At 45.2% G+C, this 21549-nt stretch overlaps 1 protein-coding gene across 3 annotated transcripts in view; it reads left to right on the top strand.

Annotated features, from left to right (window-relative positions):
* Nucleotides 1–21549, top strand: part of FARP1 (FERM, ARH/RhoGEF and pleckstrin domain protein 1) — a 264356-nt gene that overhangs the window by 184621 nt on the left and 58186 nt on the right. For all 3 annotated transcript variants that reach the window (XM_073894377.1, XM_073894378.1, XM_073894379.1), the window contains exons 4-10: nucleotides 4149–4191; nucleotides 6659–6737; nucleotides 13662–13759; nucleotides 15927–16041; nucleotides 16884–17031; nucleotides 19373–19468; nucleotides 21157–21320. In XM_073894377.1, coding sequence (XP_073750478.1) covers nucleotides 4149–4191; nucleotides 6659–6737; nucleotides 13662–13759; nucleotides 15927–16041; nucleotides 16884–17031; nucleotides 19373–19468; nucleotides 21157–21320 — 743 coding nt within the window. The remainder of the gene's footprint in view (nucleotides 1–4148; nucleotides 4192–6658; nucleotides 6738–13661; nucleotides 13760–15926; nucleotides 16042–16883; nucleotides 17032–19372; nucleotides 19469–21156; nucleotides 21321–21549) is intronic.

Here is a 21549-nt window from a genome sequence, read left to right as displayed (position 1 = left end):
TAACCAAATCCCTTGGTCATCTGGTAGCATGGATGTATAGGTGTGCTCTGGAGACCAGCAGCATGGTTTTGGAGAGAACAGGGATGTGTGTGTGGCTTGGTTGAAGGGGTGGGCAGTGGGGTTAGAGATCGATCATTACAGTTGTGACCCTCTAGAGATCTGTGGGCAGGGAAAAAAGGTGATGGTGCTTTTGTCGCCTTTTTAACTGGTCTGGAACTTGCTTCTGTTCTGCTTAGGTTGAGTGACCAAGTGATCTGTCTGCGATGACCTCGTCTACTTCAGATGCTTCCCAGCCCAGTGGCTTTTCCTGTATATCAAAACTTCCGTGCTTTACTTCTATCCAGCAGCAACCCTGTTTGTCTTCTTGCTCCTTCTAGCTCATCCATTTGTGGTAACTTAAGTCCTCTGTGCGCAAGACCTTTTCTCTGAGCCCTGCAGATATCACTGTAACTGGTAAGCAGAGAGGTTCTCAGAGGCCCTGAGTCATCCGCGCTCCCGCCCAACCCCAGCACCCTCCCCAGGTGAGCTGTGACGTGATCGATGGCTTCCAGCATGGCTGCTGCTGAGCCCTACCAAACAGCCTCATTCACGCCGGTCTGATGTTCCCAGACCTGCTTGTTCTAAAACCACATGCTCACTTGGCTCAAATTGGTGCTTGTATTTCATGCTTGCCACAGAAATGCCCAAAACAGACGAGAGCTGTTTTAAAACAATTCATAAAATTGGCATCAACGTTGCCAGAGCACAGTTGTTTTGTCCTGAGTGGTTTGTGGAAGTTGAGGCAGCTTCTGTGGCAGAACTGGCGATGGGGAAGGTTCTCGGAGAGGGTCCCCCGAGGCAGCCGTGGCGGCCGGGCAAGCGCAGGCCTGCAGGCCCATGAGTGTGCACGCCGAAGCTGGGGGGGGGGGGATCCCACTAGGGTTCTCCAGTTGACGTACTGTCCCATGCAACACGACGACTTCACATACTCTGTCCCTGCCTCTGTCCTGCAACCCTCCAATTTAACAGGGAAGCAGAAGGCAGCAATAAGGAACTTCCCTATCTTCCCGACACAGACATGTAAACTCGCGTTCGGTATTTTAGTTCTCATCTTATTTGACCTTTCATTAGTTCTCGGTATAATTCCTTCTGGAAACACTGCCTTCCCATGGCTTCTGTGACGTAACCTTCGTTTTTTCCCTTCTGTCCTCATCTGCTTCCACCAGGCTGTTCCATGGCGGAGGCGCCATCTTTGGTCATGCATTTCATCCTCTGGATTCCGTGAGGCTGTCTTACCCTCCGCAGAGTCAGAGTGAAGGCGACTTCTAATGTGAGATGCCCTGTGCGGGCTTCGCCTCTGAGCTCCTGACCAGTGTACCCCGCCATTATCATACTGTCTCTTGCTCATGAAATCCAGGGGCACCTCATGAAATGAAAGCCTAGAACCTCCATCCTGGCCCTTTTCCGGTACTCCTGTCTCTGTGAACGGTGCCAGTGTCTGCCCAGAGGCCCTCGCCAGGAATCCTGGTGTCGTTTTGGTCATTGTCTCCTCCCTGAGCCACCAAATCCAGTCCATCAATAAGTCCCTTTTGATTTTACCTCGTAAGTTTTCTTCAATCCACCCACTTTTCCCCGATCTCTGCTTCTGCACCCCTGCTCCAAGATAGCATGCTCTCCGCCTGCATCTACTCCGGCCCCTCTGGCTATTCTCACACCGCCAGCTTCATCTCTTTAAAGTGCACACCTGATGGTATCAGCCCTGTGCTTAAATCTCACTTGGTATTGCTCTTAGGCTAAGGATGAAGAATCTCAGCATGGCCGCGGGGGGGCAGCCTGACCCCTTCCTAACCCACCCGCCTTGCTCTGCGGCTGCGGCGCTCCCCTCACACCTCCAGCATCTGGACAAAGGTTTTACGTGTGTGTTCTTCTTCTCGTCCCCTTCACACCTCCACATGACATCATCTTCAGGGACCCATTCCCTCCACAGTGTCATGTTCATATCAGGTCTCAGGTTCCCCCTGCCTGCATCCCTGGTCAGACCTCTCCGTCCCAGCCCTTGGGAGTCCTCTGCCCTCCCTCCATTCTGTTTCTATCAGGCACAACTTTGCTTTTGTCAGGAAGGGTTTGGTTCATGTCTCTTCCTCACTAGACCGTAGGCTCCGTGAAGCGGGGACCATGCTGAGTTTGTCTCATCACTGGGTTCCCAGAGCCTACCATGGAGACACAGTAATTTTTTGTTAAATGAATAAAAAAGTTTTAAGAACAGGGTTTAAGTCCCAGCTCTGGGCACTGATTGTCTGGATTCTTATCCCATGGAAAGGCATTTGGCACCTGATCCATCTGTTAAGAGTCTTAAGAGGGAAATAATACAACTTGCAAACGTTGATTGTAGTTTTAAATATTTATGTTCTCACATTTGAAGGTTGAGGTTTATAATTATCACAGTGGAGATGATCCTAAGTCAAGTAATGCCATTATTTTTTTAAGTTTATTTATGTAAGTAATCTCTACATGCAGCGTGGGGCTCGAACTCACAATCCTGAGATCAAGAATCACACGCTCCTCCGAGCCAGCCACATGCCCCTAACGCCATTGGTTTTTTGTTTTTTCTCTCTCATAGGAGATCAGTAGGGGGTGGGAAATACAGAAATGAGAATTTCATTATGAAATCTCACTGCTTTGAAAAGGCGAATGGGGAAAGAGTAACCTGAATAAGTAGATACTTAACATTTTTAGTGTTTTCATTATGAGAATTCTTAGCGCTCACTTAAGGTAATTTGGATAATGGAGAAAGGCAGAAGACAGGAAATCATCCATCTTCCAGCCTCCCAAACATATTTCCCCACATGCTTAAATATTCAGCAAGAACATAATTTTTAATGCCTGCAGGGCAATGTGTCCTGTAGATTACTTATTTATTTATTGTTATTGTCAAAATTTTTCACCATTAGGAATGCTAATCACAGCATTTTTATTTCACATAAATCTTTGTGTGCATAAATGTATAATTTCCCAAAGTTCCCTGACTGGATGGAAGAGTATGTGTGGGAGTGTTTTTTTAGGCTTTAGATCATTATTCCCTCATTAGTCTCCAGAAACATACCAATTCATCTCTCCACCAATAGAGTTAAGACAGTGCACATTTCCCTGCCAAATTGGGGTATCATGAATACACATATACATATAGTCCTATCTAGATGCAGATTTAGTGGGTGGAAGGGGTATTTGATTTTTCAGACTTGCACTTGTAGCGTGGATTGCTCCTGAATTTGAACATTTTCCCCGTTAGCCACTGTTAACTTTTTTCTCTGTCAGTTACCTGTTATCCTTTGCATCGTTTGGGAGTGTTCTGTTTTTCGTATTTACTTATAAAACCCTCTTTACATGAAGCACAGTAACCTTGTCTTCTGTAAAAACCCTTTCCAGATGACCACAAGTTCAAAAGGAGTTTAGAGAAAAGCAGTGTGTGAAATGGGATAATACGGTTAAATTATGCTTTCTCCATAAGGGCGGCTGTCTGCTCTCTCTCTTTTAATTTTGCCTCCTAAATTGCCTGTGTGGGAAAAGAGTCTGGACTTTGAAGCTGGACAGGCCTGGTTTCAGCCCGGGCTCTGCCTGTCTGGACAAATTATTGGCCCCTGCAAGTCTCTGTTACTCTTCTGGGCAATGGGAATCCTTCTGGCCTCGTTTTGAGAGGTCAGAAGCTTACGGATAGTGCCCAGGCAGACGTGGTATTCTCTCCATATTCCCTCCCTTACCATATCCATCAAAGATGTGCTGTTCTGTAAACGCGTACACACGCGTGTATTTTGTTTCATTAAGGAGCGTGCATGTTTCGCTCCACTCGTAGCCAGACGTGCAGTAGTGCATCAGTGTTTGCTGAATAGCTAGCTATGGGAGAAAAGTGCAGAAGAGAGGAGAAAAAGTCTTTTTTCACCATTGGAGTCTGGGAGAGATTTTAACTTGGAAGCTCAGGGATGATATCAGCAAATTTGGCTCGATACTATGCAAGTGGTAGATGATGGAAGACACCACCATCCTGCAGAAAACAGGAACAGACGGCCTCAAATGCTCAGAAATATTTTGATTTTAAACAGCTCCAAGTCAAGTCTCAAAATACTTGCACTCTTTCATTGAGAATTTGTCTCAATCTGTTTTTTCTTTCTTAGGTGTGGCTGGATCTCTTAAAACCTATTGTCAAGCAGATTAGACGTAAGTATATCCCTCGCGTGCGGGCCTTTAACAGTGATGTTAAAAATGAAGCCAGACAGTTTCCTCTTCTAAACGTCATTTGCCCTGTGGCATCCAGCACTGGTGGTACAGATTCTTGGTGTTTTGTTTTGTTTTGTTTTGTTTTTACCCCGTGATTTCCTGTCATCACCCACTAATCCAAGTGCAATTAAAATGTCACTTCTGCAGTTTTAATATTTAACAATTTGGTAATCAAAACCTTGCTTGGAAGATCAAATCTCGATTTAACGACTAGAGCATGCTGTTAATCCCAGCCTAATTGAACTTGCCTTGGTCAATGCCCGTGTTTGTTACTGTCACTTTTGAAAGGGAAGGTGGGGGGGCCCTGTATTCAAAAGATTGGGGCTAGGTTTTCTGTTTTCTGTCCCGTGTCTCCAAAGTCTGGGAAATCAGAGTGCAAGTGTTGTGTGGAAAAAATAAGGTGCCCAAAAGTGTCTTGTGTGTGTGTTTTTCTGAATGGCAAGCAGAGCTGAAGGGAGTCTGGCTTGCATTTACATCGTGTGCCGGAGAAGATTAAGGAGGGCTTGGGAGAGGAGTAAGAAGAGAAGGCTTGCTTTCTCTTTGCCTTCTCCTTGAACCTCAGACCACGACAGTCCCCCCCAACCCCCACTCTCTGCTTTGAGGTCAAGTTCAGAGTCTAAATGCTCCCTCACTGCAGCCCCAGCCTGGGCAGAAGTCTGAGGATAGAAGCAAAATTGCATGCCATCCGTGGAACAGGAAGCACCAGGACACCTTGCTGCGATCCTTTTAATGTCTGACTAAGAAACCCCACTGGGCCACTTCTAGCAATTTATGTGGGGGTAATAAACAGGCGCACCGTGTCTGCAGGACCCTTATGCATTTGTAATTGATGTTGGCAATTATTTGATGCTGAAAATGAAACCACCGTTGTTTGTTTAACGTTTATGGGATGGCTGGCCAGAGACTGAGCATCGGGGGTGGGGGGGGGGGAGACACACGTTGCTGAGAGAAGCCCCCAGGCCTGATAGGTGGGGGTAGCGAAGCATCCAGAATGATGACTTGTGTCCCTGCAGTAACTCCTGGGAAATGCTCAGGGTGGAAAGGTGTCTTTTAGCACGTTGCCAAATGCAGACGAAAGACGGTGTTTGTCGCTGTTGGGTCCACCCTGGATGGGGCTTCTCCTTGGATCCCCATGGGCTGTGACTAGTTGTGTGTGAGACAAAGCTGTCCTCTTGCGTTGAGGGGTAGCATCTTCCTCGCTTCAGGTTTTAGAAGGATCTGAGTAGCCTCATGGGATTCCCCGCGGACAGGAGAATGGGCTGGCCTTCCTGCCTTCCCCATGTTGCTATTGTTACTTTGACCCAGCCTTCATAGGCGAGGGTTTCTGTTACTTGTTAGAGTGGGCAAGGGAGAGGGGCCCAGCATCTCTGGGCTTCAATATGTCTGTGCCTTGTTTTTCTCCTAATTTTGTGTATATTGCCCCATCTTCATTTTCTGTCACCGTTGGGTTTTTTTTTTTTCTCAACTTAAATGTGTGATCACAGATGGCAATACCGCATTATTTTTTGTGACAGTGAAAGGTAGAGCAAAAATACATTTGCTTTTATACAACTGCTGTTAAAATTTGGATTTCATTATAGTACCTTATATTTCATAGACCATAAACTCTTGGCTGTCATTCCAAATGGCAGAACTTGAAAGACTGCTTTGGTGTTGAGCATAAATGTACACATATATGTATATATTTGATATATATAAAATTTGGTACATATATGAAAACAGGCTCTGATTCAGGTTATAAATTATTATAATCTATTTGCTGTTTTGTTTTAATTCTGAAAAGTTACCCATCACCTTGATCCCTTCCCTTCCCTGTCCACCCATCCCAGATCTGCTTCCAGAGTTTGCCTACACCCGTACCATGGTGTAGAAAGGCTTTGGCTGCCAGCCGGGGGCTGGGCCGTGTCTTGTTTTTTTTCTCAGAGCTCAGGGGAGCACCTGGCCACGTAGGTGCTCATACATATTTGATGAACACATCAGCAGCTGTACCTGGTGGAAAGCTTAAAATTCTAAATTGTATAACCAAATGACATTTTCATTTTTCCCTCAAGTTCTCTGACGCCCTCTATTTGGACTAAAATAGCCAATTAGATAAATTTTTGAAGACAGATGCCTGTTTTTACAATCTGGGTACAGTTTAAGTCTTCAGAGGAAAAGGTTAATACCTGAATGGAATAGTCTTGTCAAAGCATTATTTTATAACAGGCAGCTGTGTCTCTCTGACTTGGGAGTATAAATTAGTACCTCAACTACCTATTCAATGACCTGGATGTCAGCAGATGTGCTCTTGTTAGCTTGCAGTGAGACTCGTTATTTGGTGTCTAATATACCCTCTGAAGTCTTTTTCTTTAATTGCATTTGAAACAAATCAATAAATGCTTTCCTGCTTTTCTCTCCCCCCTTTTAGGGCCAAAGCATGTTGTCGTTAAGTTTGTGGTGAAATTCTTTCCACCTGACCACACACAACTCCAAGAAGAACTCACAAGGTTAGTGGTTTGGAAACTGGGTTTTTATTGCCATGGGGTGCCGAGGAGAAGAGAAAGTTAATGTTCTCGGTCGACCGATGACACATTTTCACAGCGTTTCCCTGACCAGCGTCTGCACTGTGCTTCCCCGGGTAACCCTTTGCTCCCAGCTGTGCTTACCAACACGGTGAGAGAGGAAGCACCATGTTTTCCTTGAACGAAAGCTATGCAGTGAAGGGAACCAGGCTTATAACCTCTCACGGTCCTGGTTTCCTTCTTCCGGCCGTCACATCACAGGACAGTTTTGGGGAAGTCAAACTCTGTGAAACCAAGATGTTAACTCTGGGTCTTTTAGTTGCTGCCCTGGGTGGGTGGGCTTGAGCCAGTGATCAGTTTCTTTGAAAGTTGGCCAAGTGGGAGAAGCGTGAGCACGGAGTTAGGCCTGCCCTTGGTCCCTGTGTGACTGGCCAGCTTCCTTGCTCCCTCTGTGCTTCTGCTGACTGCCCTGCTCAGTGCGAATGTGCTGGGTTCCTGTCCAGGGTTGTCCTGAGGAGAAGCAGGATTATGCCCGAGGTGGCTGGAACCAGTAGGGATGCTATGAATGATCACCATCATCACCATCATTGTTTAACTTGCACGGGACACACGGTATACGCTAGAGGAGAGCAGAGCCTGGTGGGAATGCGTGAGGACAAAATGTCTCCCTTTCAAGAGTGCCCTTATGAGTGACCTGCTACTAGTCTGGCCAGCCAAACTCTTCCCACACACGGCTTTCAAGCTGTAACTGATTAGACCAAGCCTATCCTACCCTTCTCCTCCCTCTTGGTGTGGAGCACAGTATCTTGGGTGGTTGACCGTCATTTAGCAAAGGGATGAAGACATTCCGTCAGCAGTACTTAGGAAGGTGGACCCTGTGTGCAAAGTTTCACAGTGGTGAGAAGACAAGCCTGACTGTCACGGGAGCGGACAAAATGATTAAATAAACGAGAAAAAATATCAGATAATGATAAGAGCTCTGTAGGTAATTGAAGGGGGATGGTATGAGAGACAGTGACCAGGTGATAGCTTTAGATGGGCCAGTCTGAGGAAGTGGGATCTCTCTGAGGACGTGATGAGAATCTTTCAGGCCTTTTTGGAGGAAGAGCTTTCCAGGTAGAAGGAACAGCTGGGCAGCGTTCAAGCTCCAGATATCCAAATACAGTTGACCCTTGAACAACATGAGTTTGAGCTGCACACATCCACTTACGTGCACATTGTACACGCACATGTGTATGTGTGGGAGTGTGATAAATATAGTACAGGACTGACTGTAGATGTATTTTCTCTTCACAAGTGGATTTTCTTCATCACGTTTCTCGTCTCTAGCCTTACTTTATTGTGAGAACGCTGTATATAACACGTGTAACTTACAAAATACGTGTTAATCAACTCTGTTTCTGAGTGGTAAGCCGCCTGGTCAACAGTAGTTAAGGTTTGGGGAAGTCAACAGTTACATGCCGTTTTGGGGCTGCGCCTGGGGTCGGCGCCCCTCATCCCTGTGTTGCTCAAGGGTCAGCTGTACCTAAGAGAAGGCTGGCAGGGCAGGAACAGAGAGGGCGACGTGCAGTGAGGTGGCACAGAGGTTGGACGGTTGGTAGGGTTGAAAGTCTAGCTACTATGTGGGTGCTGCAGGACCATGACAGCTGGGAATCCAGTGAGGAAGTCATTGCTGTCGTCCGCGTCATGGTGGTGGCAACAGAGGGAAAACGGCAGGAGTGGAAACGGAGAAGCGTGGTTGCATTTGGACTCTGTGCTGGAGATGGGGTCCATCTGTCCCAGTGATGGGCCGGCGGCAGAGACTGAAGGAATGGAGGGATGCTTAGATTTTGACTTATGCGGCTGGCCGACCGTGTTGGTGACGCTAAAATAGGGAGGGGCGGAGGGAAGCAGGGGCTCGCGGAGGGGTGGAGAGTCAGGAATTGGGTTCTGCCAGCTGATGTCTGAGAGGCCAACCACATGTCACGTGGCGGTGTCAGGAAGGGCGCTGGGTGTACGAACGTGGAGTTCCAGGAAGAGGTGGAGGCCATGGCTCTTCCCACGGCTCTGCGTCTTCTGAATGAGTTGCTGCTAAATGTTTACCTCCACTGATAATCCTCAAATTGATGAAGCCCTTAATTGGCCAGGAAATAGAGGAGCCGTCAGCCTTCTGGGAAGTACGTTTACTAGAACAGTTCACATGGAGGAGAGGCACAAGACGGGCCAACGACAGTAGAGGCTTCCTGTGGTGTTACTGCTGGGGCTACTGGGTCTCGGCATCTGGGCTGGGTTTCCTCTTGTTGGAACGTGCATTGCTCGAAGCTCAGAATATCGACATCAGTCTGAAGGCGAGTCCAGCTGTCACAGGGCATGTGCCTTTGCCTCCTGTCAGTCACTGCACCTCTGTCGTCCTTAGGCAGTTGGTGGCATGAATCCTTGTTTTTTTTCCCTTCCCATTCTACTTGGCTTTGAGTTTTGCACCTTTTCAGTATTTGTGAATCGTTGTCTCTAGAGGCTTGTAGTTTCCTCCCATTCTGGTTTTTGCTAGAAAATTCCATGCAGCTTGGGGCCCGTTAGCCAAGTGTGCCTGGTATGTGGCCAGCTGCTCTGTCTGATCTGATAAATTCCTCAGGTGACACAGGCTCAGCTGGATGTAGCAGCGTTGGGGCTTTGTTGTCTTTTTTTTCTGGCTCCCAGTGTTAATCCACATTTAAAAAACCTTTTCCAAGGAGAGACTCCTTTTGGTGCAAGGGTGAAGAAAATCAATAGGAAATTTTAGAAGCTCTCCCTCGCTTTTGACTTTGTCGCAAGTTGCAGCAGGAAGGGGACCTTCCCGATCCCATGTGTTGCCTCCCTCATTCTCAAATTCCTGTGTAAGCAGAAATTTAATGATGCGACCATTGAGGTTCCAGGCATTTCTCTGCAGCAGATGGGGAGTGGGGGCGGGGGGCTTGGGAGGAGCTCTGTGTGGACAGCACTTTAGCCAAGGGGCATGGGTACAAGACGGTGACAGAGGCAGGTCCGCAGTTTAGGAGATATAAGTGACTCTAGCTCTGCACTTAATTCTCAGGGCCTCCGGAATAGGTTTCAGCTTCCCATTTATGTAGACAGAAGATTAAATGGCACTTCGCTGGTAACCAAGGAGCTGAATTCCTTTCTATTTATTGAACCACACTTTCCGTGGCACTATGTCCTGTTGCCACCAGGGTCCAGGCCTCTAGAAGGAGAAAAGTAGGTGTGCGTTTGAAACGGTGAGGGGGAGGGGGTCTTTGGGAAATAAGTTACCAGGTTTTCTTACTGCAGAGTTCCGAGTCCGTCTTGTTGAGCCCGATGCATTTCGGCACACTTTTGCTCTGGGCGTCCTGTCTTCAGTTGGATCCAGTTTCTCCTTGGCTGTGCTCTTCTTAGAGGTGGTGAGATCCATCAAAACTTGCTGCTCTTCAAGGCCTACTCAGGTGTCTCCTGAGGCTGGCAGAGAAATTTTAAATTACTTTCCGTTGAATAAGGAAAGAAAAATAAAGAGCTCCCAAAAGAAATAAATTAAAATAGACACATTTAAAGCAGGGCCTTAGATTGGTGTGACCTGCAACCCTTGCCGTCCCCAGAAGCCCTCTTGATGAGCCCCGCCGCCATCATCCCTTCCTCCTGCCACCCACCCTGCTGCCGAGGACCCAACTCTGTTTTGAGCTCTTTGCGTTTGCATCATTTACTGGTTTCATTTTATTCCGCGCCTGCTGAGTTAACTGAGCCTTTAGCTCCCGTGAATTTGATTGTGGTTGCTTCAGTATATAGTACGAAAGGTGTTGGTGAATCTCTAAAGTTAGCACTGATTTACAGCTGTCGTTGAGAAGTCAACTGTCAGGACCCGGGAAGGTCGTTCTCATGTTACAAGGGCCTCAGAACAGGAAGACTCAGCAGGACTAAGGAAGACAGGCAGTCTTCAAAAATGCCTAAACGTGTGAGCTTCCGGAAGCCCGTGCTGCCTTGGAGTCCACACGAGAGCATCACCAGAGGTTCCCAACGCCTGTCAGACTCTGACCGTTCATCTGTCCCCGAACATTTCTCCACAAACACAAGACCTCGTGTTTGAACTGGGAGACGGTAAAATATTCAGAATGTAACGCTCTTATGCCCTCGACTTATTTAAAAATTTAACCGGATAGAGGATTAAAGTCTGTAGGGCTAGGAAGTGTTAGGTTCAAAAAAATCGTACCCCTGCTTAATCTAGAAAGATGGTTCGTGCTGCCTCTCCCCTTGTAAACCCGTATGTTGATGTTTGGGTTCTTTTAGATTCTCTGTTTTTTTCTTCCCTTCGACTTCCTAGAGACAGAGAACATGAGAGCAAGAATAAATGGTGGGGGCAGGGGTGACTGGGTAAAGGTCAACTGTTACCAAGTGGTGGTTCTGGGGGTGTTGTTTGACTTGGGTTTTTTGGGGGAGCTGATTACAGAATTGCCTCTAGGTTTTTTTTAGTTCTTAATAATGAAATTTCCTAAGTAACTTAAAAGGGGATTCATTTTTCTTTCTCTCTCTCTCTCTCTCTCTCTCTCTCTCTCTTTTTTTTTAATTTTACTAAGTAAGCTCTACACCCAACGTGGGGCTTGAAGTCATGACCCTGAGATCAAAAGTCGCATGCTCTACTGACTGAGCCAGCCAGGCACCTCTAGTTTTTCATATAAAAGGGAAAAATTGCTAACATTTATTGAATGTTTTTGTTCTAGTCACTGAGCTTTCCATAGGTTACTTCACTTAATGTTTATGGCAACCTCTGTGGTTGATCTTATTAAAAGCCCCTCTTTTTTTAAATTAAAAATAACCTTTCATTATTACAAAAATTGCAGATGTACAGTGTAGAAAGTTAGAACATACAGATAAGCAAAAATAAGGTGAAATACCGTATTCCTGTCACCCAGGGGTGACCATTAGGTACTACGGGAGTGTGATATCCTTTCTGATTTTTCCATATGTACTTTTCGTTTTACCTAATACTGTGACCATACTCAGATTTCCCCATTTGTCCCATAATTGTCATTTGTATCTGCTCATCTAAAAGGAGAAACACCGTAGGACCAGAGTTGCACTTGGTTATGTCCTTTGGACCTCATTTAATCTAGCAGAGTCCCTTCTTTTTTGTCCTTCATGATACTACCTTGTTGAAGAAACTGGACGAGTTATACTATAAAGTATCCCACCTCTTGAATTTGTCCTCGTGGTGCCATTTAGCTTCTTCCTCTATCCTCTGCATTTCCAGAAAACTAGAAGGTAGTTCTATACGTTTGATGGAACAAGTTGGACATTTTGGGCTAGAATCCATCAGAAGTAATGTGTGCTTCCCATTTCATTAATGATGCTAAGATTCATCATTGAATTAGGGTGGTGGTGGTCTGATCTTGCCCCTGCGAAGTGAAGTCATGTTATTTTGTCTCTGTGCAAACATCTAGTTTCCTGAATGGTTTTTACATGATTTAACAGTTCTTGCCAGAGTCTGTAACTTCTTTAGAGGTTGTGGAAGGAGGATTCTTGTTGTTATTAGTTGGCATACTCCTGTAAGGAACTTTGCCTCATCTACTTGGATTTTCTGTATATCCTGAAATGCCACTCCTATTGGAGAGGCAGAGTCCCTGCTCAGTTTTTTGCTTCAGGTTACCAACTATTGCTTTAATAGTCTCCTCCAGTGGTGATACATTCAGTTTTTTCTGCTTTCGCTTTGAATATTGAAATGGACTCATGAATTTTCATCAGTTCCATGTGTTTTGATTCACTTTAATTATTCTTGTTGATACTCAAGTTGCCACAGCATTGGCAGGTGGACGCCCCTTCAAGATGTTTCTCTTACCCCCCCCTTTTCTTTTAAAGATTTATTTATGAGAGGAGGGGGGATAGGGCTAGGGGGGGAGAGAGAGAGTACCAAGCAGACTCCCCGCTGAGTGCAGAGCCCGACCTGGGACTCGATCTCACAACCCTGTGATCATGACCTAAGCTAAAACCAAAAGTCAGACACTCAACTCCCTGAGCCACCCAGGTGCCTCTCTTTTGCCTTTTTAATACAACCCATTTATATTTCAAAGCTGCCTTGCTTTCTAGTTATCACTAGATATTCCAGGCTCATACCCACCCCATATCTGGAATCTACCATTTCTCCATGGACCTATCTCTGTGACCTTCCAGTAATTGTCGAGTGCCAGAATCCGACTTCCAAGATTTGCTACTGAGGTAGCACCTCTAGGCAGTGGGCAAAACTAGCAAATACCCTTCTAAAAATGTAGGAGTTCCTTTTTATTTTTCCAAATCAGTTCTTACATTGCACTGTTTTTACTTAATATCTTTGACTTACAGATACCTCTTTTCTCTTTCACCAAAAATGTTTACTTTATTCTGTAATATAAAAATAACTGTGAAATTAATTTTTACAGATCTGGCAACCGAGCCTTTTGGAAGGACCTAAGTGAATATTTCACCACACAACTTTCCAAGTCGGTTGGCAAAAAAGCTCTCCCTAACCATAGTATTAAGCCAGTGTTATCATCTGAACCTGAAAATTATTTTTTAGTATATTTGATCTGTGGGGGAAAAAACGCACACGTTTGTGACACTCTGCAAAAATTATGTAGAGAGTGGCGTAAGATAGAGTCTTCGATTTTTAAGTGGAGAGAGAGAGCCATAGAATAAAATGTATTCGTTCTCGTGTGACACGGTTCCAGCGCGTCTCTTGGTCCTTCTAGTGACGGTTGAGTGTTGACACTGCAGTCAGTGGCCCCGGGCGTTCATTGCGGCCGGGGCCGACTTCTATTTGCTTTGCTTTGGGTACTTTGCTCTAGTTCTCACAAGTTGCCGGAAGTGAGCCTGACTTTGACACCGAACCTCCCGCCCCCTTTGCGTGACGCCGGCCGGGCGGTGCGTGACGCCGGCCATGTGTATTTCTGCCCGCAGGTACTTGTTCGCTCTGCAGGTGAAGCAGGACCTGGCTCAGGGCAGGCTGACCTGCAATGACACCAGCGCGGCTCTCCTCATCTCACACATCGTGCAGTGTAAGTGGCGTCCGTCGCTTCCCGAGGTCATGCGGGAGCCCGCCGTGATCTGATCGGTGGGGGGGAAATGATCACATGCTCTAAACACAGTAATTATGCCTTTGTGCTGTTTTGCTGTGAGCATGAGTGCCAGTGGGTTGAAGACCATACTCTTCATATTTGATGGGTGTCCGCACACACCCCCCACCGCCCCCGCCCCCAGCATTGGCCTGTGAATTCTGTGTTCGGTATCTGTCTACTCTTATCTTTCTTTGTTTCTTTTTCTTTTCAAGATTTATTTATTTATTTGAGAGAGAGAAAATGGAGGGGGAAGGGGCAGAGGGGGAGAGAGAATCTCAAGCAGACCCCGTGCCGAGTGCAGAGTTCCATCTCAGGACCCTGAGATCATGACCTGAGCTGAAACCAAGAGTCAGATGCTCAGCCGACTGTGCCCTGCGGGTGCCCCTCTTTTAAGGATTTAGTATGCAATTGTTGATCATCTCAGTTGACTCAGAGGAGAAGCTTGGACAGATGGTGTCCAAGTAAACTAAACTTCTGTCCTGTTCTTGGACTTAATATCCATTATTGAATGTGGCACATTAGCCTTAAGACCTAAAACAACGATGGCGCTTCTTGTATTCTGTTCTCCTCAGTAAACCTCAGGACGCATGGAAGCTGGACTGAATCCTAGTGATGCTTGAAACTGGATATTTTAACCTTCTTAATCTAGGCAAAGGATAAATTAGATTGTGCTCATTCTAAGGCTTATTGACAACCCAGCTGGGCATTTTTTTTTTCCTTCTTGGCCAAGGCAAAAATTACTTCAAATGGAATATAGACGTTATGTTTCAGGAAGATAATTATGTCACGTGTGAGTATAAAAGAAATTGTGCCATCATATCATTTTAAAATTTCTGTTATATCCAGAGTAGTCCCGTAGAATCAGCCCATTCAGATATCTGCCTGGGTAACAAGATTCCCAAACGTTTGTAGGAAGTGTCACTCCTAGTGGTTAATAAATGCGCCTAATATGATAAGGTATTTCTAGGGACCATGCTTATCTTCTTCTTTTTTATGTATGGGCTTACTGAAGATCTCCCAGACTTAGGAAGGAAAGTTATTGATTTGTCATAGCAGCAGGAGGGCTAGAGAATGATTCTTACACTGGCTTAGCTGGAGCCTGATGAGTTGGCACTGTTTTGTGTAGAGCAAATATTCTCAGTGGGTGCGATTTATGGGAACATGTAGGCCATATTCTGCATGATTACTGGTGGGGCATTTCCCAGAGTGGGACAAGCTGCTTCACATGACAGAATGACAGGTAGGTTTCATAGCAGCCGTTCACTAGCTTTTACGCAAAACACCTGGGCTCCGGTCATTGGGCTACTTTTTATTAAGCTTGTTACACAGACCATATGATTGAAAGAAAAAGCCATGCTGTCCCAGAGGTATTAAATTGGTATAAACTGAGCTGGAGCTAGTGGTGTTAAGGTACAATCATTACTTTAAAGGTCTTTCCTTTAGATTTCCAGATCATAACAGTTTGGGGATGACATAGAGGTTGTGTGAGAAAAATGTGCCTCATCTCCCTTGTAAATGAAAAATTCATAAGAATCTGCAGTCTGACCTGTCATTTCTGATGCTAGAACTACAAGAGACTTAATAAACTTTGTTTTATTTCACCAAATTAGATCACATATGTTTATACCTTTTTACCACTGGCTTTTCTCTACATGAGAAAGCATCTGGGATTTGCACTAGTAATTATTATATATAAGAGTTTCAGAAGTTGCTTTTGTAAAATCCTGAAATTCTGGGGCTTATTTAGAAGTCATAAAGTCAAATCCACATGTCTAGAATTTGCCTAGAACAGAAGTTGTCCCGGTTAGGTGGGGAGGAAGGAAGGAATCAGGAACATGGACGGATGAAGATGGATGGATGCTGAAGTTTTCTTTCCAGCTGGTGGAGATGAGAAAGAGTGGAATCCATCCTGGCATGTTGGCACAGTTGTTAAATACGTCCTCACAGGAAGTCTTCTGACGTCTGGCCCTGACGATACCCACAGGCTGGGTTTGCCTTGTCTGCTGCCTTCTGCTTTGCTAGCTGGAGAATGTTCCACGGGGGAATGTAACAGATTGTGAAGTATTAATCCTATATGGCTGCATCTTCTTTCTCTGTTTCTTGGTAGCCGAGATTGGGGATTTTGATGAAGCATCGGACAGAGAGCATTTAGCAAAAAACAAGTACATACCTCAGCAAGATGCACTAGAAGACAAAATCGTGGAGTTTCACCACAATCACATGTAAGTCCCACTGGGTGCCTCGCGTTCCCTTTGCACTGTTTCTCTCTGTCCTTCCAGCGTAGGTGGGTGTGCACACACGCTAACTTTTGGGATGAAATATGCCAAGGGTGAGGGAGAAGAGCACAGAGGTTCATGGAGCTGTTGTTACTCACCCTGGACTCTCAAATGCAGGTTACCTACTTAAGATCAGAGCTCTAGGCTCCTTTGATTTCCTGTGCTGCTGGAATAGGCCTGGAATTTAGGACACCCATGTTGTGGAATTAAAGGGAGAATGTAAGACCAATTAACAAGAAATCAGGAAAGGGATATGGTCAACGAGGGGCCAAGGAGGAATGTTATGAAAATCTAGAACCTTTGTATCCTCTCCGTTTTGTTTTTTTTGTCTTGATCGGTATAATATTTTTCAAAAGATGCTCTGGGCCTACTGTTTTTGTTGCTGTTCTTAAGGAGGGTACTTGAGCTTTGATGATCGTACGCAAGAATGTTGTCTTGAACTTTGCTTCCAAGTGTAGGCCCATGGTAAGTTACTAAAAACATGTTTTAACACCATGGTGTTTTGCTTTTATATGACCTTAAAGGAAACTTTGAGATTCCAAAAAAGAACCAGGGTAAATGTGAGATAGACTTTTGGGGTTTTGTGTTACACAGGCAATGGGGCTTTTGTCCTAGCTGCTCGACTTTGGGTGATAATGAATGGGGGGTTGGGTGTCATCTGATCAGGTAGCTCCATTGTTTGTGATGAAATGCCTTTTTATTTCCCGAGAGAAGTTGCTTAATTTCAAATTAATAGACACAGGGAATTCAAATCTCCTGGCCTTTCTCTTTAATATTTGTTTTGTCAGTGGACAAACACCAGCAGAATCAGATTTCCAACTCCTGGAGATTGCCCGTAGGCTGGAGATGTATGGGATCCGGTTGCACCCAGCTAAGGACAGGGAAGGCACTAAGATCAACCTGGCTGTTGCCAACACGGGAATTCTTGTGTTTCAGGTAAGAGTGTTTAAAACACAGCTCAGTTCCCTAGGTGATGGAAAGATAAGAGTTGGCCCTTCAACTCTGATTCCATGTTGGGTGAGCCAAGTTAAGACCTCTTGACAGTTACTTTTAGGTGAACAGGAAAAAACTAACCTCATCTCAGGGTTTCAATTTCTTTCCAGGCCCTCAGCTTTCAGATCCTATTCCATTGGCCCTTGCTCTGGTTGGGAAATGCACAATTCGAGATTTGCTTGTGTCTGTTGACTTTGTAAGATCACAGAAGTCTCTCTCAGTGGACCTCTGCTCAAAACCCAGTATAGTAGAATCAAGATTTTACATCCCCCCCCAAATAAACACCTTCTTCACACTGGCACATGATACTCCGGTCATCTCCCCCCTTCCCCCCCCTTTTTTTAACCTGTTAAGGTTTTTAGTTGCTTTTTTTTTTTTTAAACAAATTTAGGGGTTTTTAAACCTAATTTAGGTTTTACCTCAGTCGGCTGATCTGTGATTTCAGGTATACATAACTTAAAAAGAAAAGCGTATTTTTTAGGATTTAGTAGTTTTATAAATTCCTAAAAGCCGGGTGCTATAGTAGGTTTGTAGTAAAACACTACACTTGAATTCACCTGTGTTTTACTTAAGGATGAAGTTTTCTGTACTCTGAAATGTGTACTCTCTTGATCACACTGCTGTTGTACTGTTGATCAGTGCTGCTTTTTGTTTCTTAACAGCTTCATTGAGGTATTATGGACGTAGAATAAAGTGCATATATTTGAAGTATGCAGTTTTGTAAGTTTAAATATATATATATATATATATATATATATATATGCATGCCATCAATGAAATATATATATATCCTGAAGCCATCAATGAAATCAAAACAATGAACATATTCACCGCCCCCAAAGGTTTCCTCAGTGCTTTTCTTTTAAACAAAAGCGAGTCATCTGTGCTTTGGTTTCAAAGGGGTACAGAGAAAGTGTCTGCCTTTTAAATTGGGTCATTTTCACCTGTTTTGAAGGTGTAAATATGTACATAATCTAAAATACTTCTTCAGGCTCTGCCAGGTTCGGTTATATTTTCCCTTCCTATTTTACCAAAATAGTCCCAGGGCTTCTCTTCTCCAGTATCAGATGTTTACGACGGACATGAATTATCCCAGAATGCTGTCCCAAGAGGAGCCGAAGTTGGGTTTCATATGGGAAAGGTGTTGGAGGAGGTGACTGCTCTTAATAGTCTCTGACCTGCTGAAAGAGTCTTAGGAGTAGTCAATGAGCAAAATGACAATAAACCAAATAGAGTTTTCAGTCCTACCATGAAATTTTATAATCAGAAGCCTTAAACATTTCTAAAAGTCATAGGTTGGGGGGAAGAAGTGCCTCACAATTGAATTAATTCGCTTTGATTATGTGTGATAGAGTCTAAATATTGAGAATTGCTCAGTTATTTAATCATGTACAAAGTCTGTATCTTGGAATTAATCTTCTTGCCAGTCCTTAATTGCTTCATTCTTACCAATTTAAGTAAAGGGTTCTGGTGTTCAAGCAGGCTCAGGAGGAATTCTAATTTTAGTGGAGATGACAGGACAGATGGGAGCTGGTATCTGGCAACGTCCCCTTGCTTCTCCATCACCCTGGCTCTCCACACCTGACTTTCAAAGATGAGGACGTGTGAGTCCTTCCCTGAGACTGTTCTCGGGTCTAGAAGACACGCCGCAGGCCGGGCCTCCCTTCCCCATCTACCTATGTGATTGGCAGCCTGCTGGGCGTGGGAGCCAGACCTGTGCGTGCCGTGGGGTTGCTCGCTAACCTGCTGTGTTGCTTTATAGAGATTAACAGTTAGCTGCTGGCTAAGGCACATGCTCGGGAATCTCGTTCGGCCACATGAAGTGTGTGATTTTGGACAAATTAAAATCTGTCCATGAAGCAGTTTCCACATCTGTAAGAGAAAGATAATAAAGCCGCCTCCCTGGGTATTGTCTAAGGTTTGATAAGATGAGGTCTATAAAGTCCTTACGGGGAGCTTGGCACTCCGAAAGTGATGGTCACTAATTATTGTGGTGGTGGTTGTCATGGTTTTTATTGTTTTTTGTCTTTCTTTTTATCCTTCCCTTGGCCGGCTGCTCCTCTCCCTGGAGGCAAACTTAGTTTGAATGCCAGAGCCTATAATTAGTGAAAAATAATGCTCCAGGAACAGGAATCATCCACAGCAGCAAATCCTGAGAACCCTCTAGCAGAAGGCCTTCTTACTGAGCATTCGAACGACAGCTCCCCATACCCGAGGCAAACAACCCCCATGTTGCATATTATGCATCTCCTGGCTCACTGGCTGATACCTTTCTTCTTCTCAGGGTTTCACTAAGATCAACGCCTTCAACTGGGCGAAGGTGCGGAAGCTGAGCTTCAAGAGGAAGCGCTTTCTCATCAAGCTCCGCCCTGATGCCAATGTAAGTGGGTGGGGGCGGGGGGTGGGCAGATCCAGACCTCGGAGCCCACCCGGTGATTCCGGGGATGGAAGGGCTCTGCTAGGGCACAGGCTGGAACTGTGGCCAGCACTGTGCCGGTGTCTGAGGGTCTGCACCCAGAGGCGTGCCCGGATGCTCAGTAACCACACTTTCACCTGCGCAGACAGAGCGAGGGTAAGGAGTGTGCGGCGCCCCGCCCCCTGCATAGCCTGACCTATATAGTTGCTGGGGTGCCCGCCTCTGGGCCACCTTCTTGAGACCGCACTTAGCACCCACCAGATTCGGGGCTGACCCCTGCCCACACAAGCCCCCAACTGTCCCCAGCGTTCGTGTCCTCACTTGTCCCCAAGTCTCTGACAACGCGTTCTCACAGGCTAACAAGCAGGCCCACCCCAGTTCCTGCAGAACCCCTGAAGACGTCGCTCACCCCAGGACGGGGTCAGGGAAGAAAGAGCATCTTCTTCCCCTGCCGGACATGGGCAGTGGAGGACATGGATGATAAATCTCTGATGCCCCCAACCAGAACTTGGAGTGGTTTTTTTTTTTTTTTTTTTTTTCCCATGGAAAAGAAAAGATGATAAATGGCCATCTGGTCTTACCGGTCAGCTACAGAGTGGATTAAATCAGCTTTTATGGCCTGACCCAGGAAGCAGCCACCCATTATAAGTTGTTTTCTATGGGAAAATGCTTTTTGAGTTCCAAAAGGCTACTTACAAATGCAGAATTGTGGCACGCTTGTTTGTAAGTTGGGACTGCCCAGAACTGGGAGAGCCCTCAAAATAGTTGGAATTGCTGGGAACATTGAGGACTGTTTGAAGTCCTGTTTATAAAATATGGCCACTTACATTGAGAACGTTGAGACTGGGAATAGAAAATTACACTATCCACTTTCCAGACTCAAAGGACATGATTTTTTCAGCCTTGAGGGATACTTTTGTGCTCCAGAAAAAAAATGTTCATTTCCTGTGTGGTCCCTGGGGCCACCTGGAGGCTTGAGCCATATGTGGCTTGACAGAGAAAAGACCTAAGACCAATATGCAAAGTTGGCATGAACCTTCAGGAAGAAAATAGAATGAAGAAGTGTGTTTCAGTTATTTTAAGGGGGCAAAAGGATTTTTTTTTTTAAAGATTTTATTTATTCATTTGAGACACAGAGTGAGAGCATGAGCAGGGGGAGAGGCAGAGGGAGAAACAGGCTCCCCGCTGAGCCAGGAGCCCGATGCGGGGCTCGATCCCAGGACCCTGGGATCATGACCTGAGCCGAAGGCAGACGCTTAACCATCTGAGCCACCCAGGTGCTCCAAAAAAGGGATTACAGTGCTTGGATTTTTTTTTTTTTAAAGAAGGAAATGTAAGGTGCATACACAAAATTTGTTTATGAATTCTGTCAAAAGAAATGTTATGACTTCTGCTAAGTATTCCTATTTTCTTTAGTTCCTCTAAGGAATTCTTTGGGGGGAAAATGGTTGAATGATGACTTTATTTTGTCATTAGGAACAGCTTTATTTTATTAAACATGTGAATTTATGGTCCTGCTATATAATAAAATACACAATTGAAATTTTATTGGACATATTTTGTTTTCTGTCCCTTTTCTCATTTTTCAACCCAATGTCCACGGGTAATGGGAAAAAAAAAAAAAAAAACACAGCGGTATTTTCTCTTTTTAGAGCTCGTACCAGGATACCTTGGAATTTCTCATGGCCAGTCGGGATTTTTGCAAGTCCTTCTGGAAAATCTGTGTTGAACATCATGCCTTTTTTAGACTTTTTGAAGAGCCCAAACCAAAGCCAAAGCCCGTTCTCTTTAGTCGAGGGTCATCGTTTCGGTTCAGGTAAGGATTTCCTTTCACACCTCTGTTTGCCATGGGAACATTCCCAAGACTTGCCTTTATTCTAATTCAGACAGGATTTCCTTTCTCTGTAGAAGCAAGTGTAAAACTTCGGTGTAGCCTCTTGGAACGCCGCATAGACTTGCACATCATTGGTTCACTTTCTCACTCATTCTTTCAGCAAACATTTGAGTGTTCCACATGTCAAATCCTAGTCTGGGCCTTGGGGATG

This window comes from Callorhinus ursinus, unplaced genomic scaffold, assembly GCF_003265705.2.
Source record: "Callorhinus ursinus isolate GAN/ISIS: 27379988/994484 unplaced genomic scaffold, GSC_fseal_2.0 scaffold7, whole genome shotgun sequence".
Classification (NCBI taxonomy): Eukaryota; Metazoa; Chordata; class Mammalia; order Carnivora; family Otariidae; genus Callorhinus; species Callorhinus ursinus.
The sequence above is the reverse complement of the archived record's forward strand: the minus strand, read 5'-3'. Positions and strand labels throughout refer to the sequence as shown.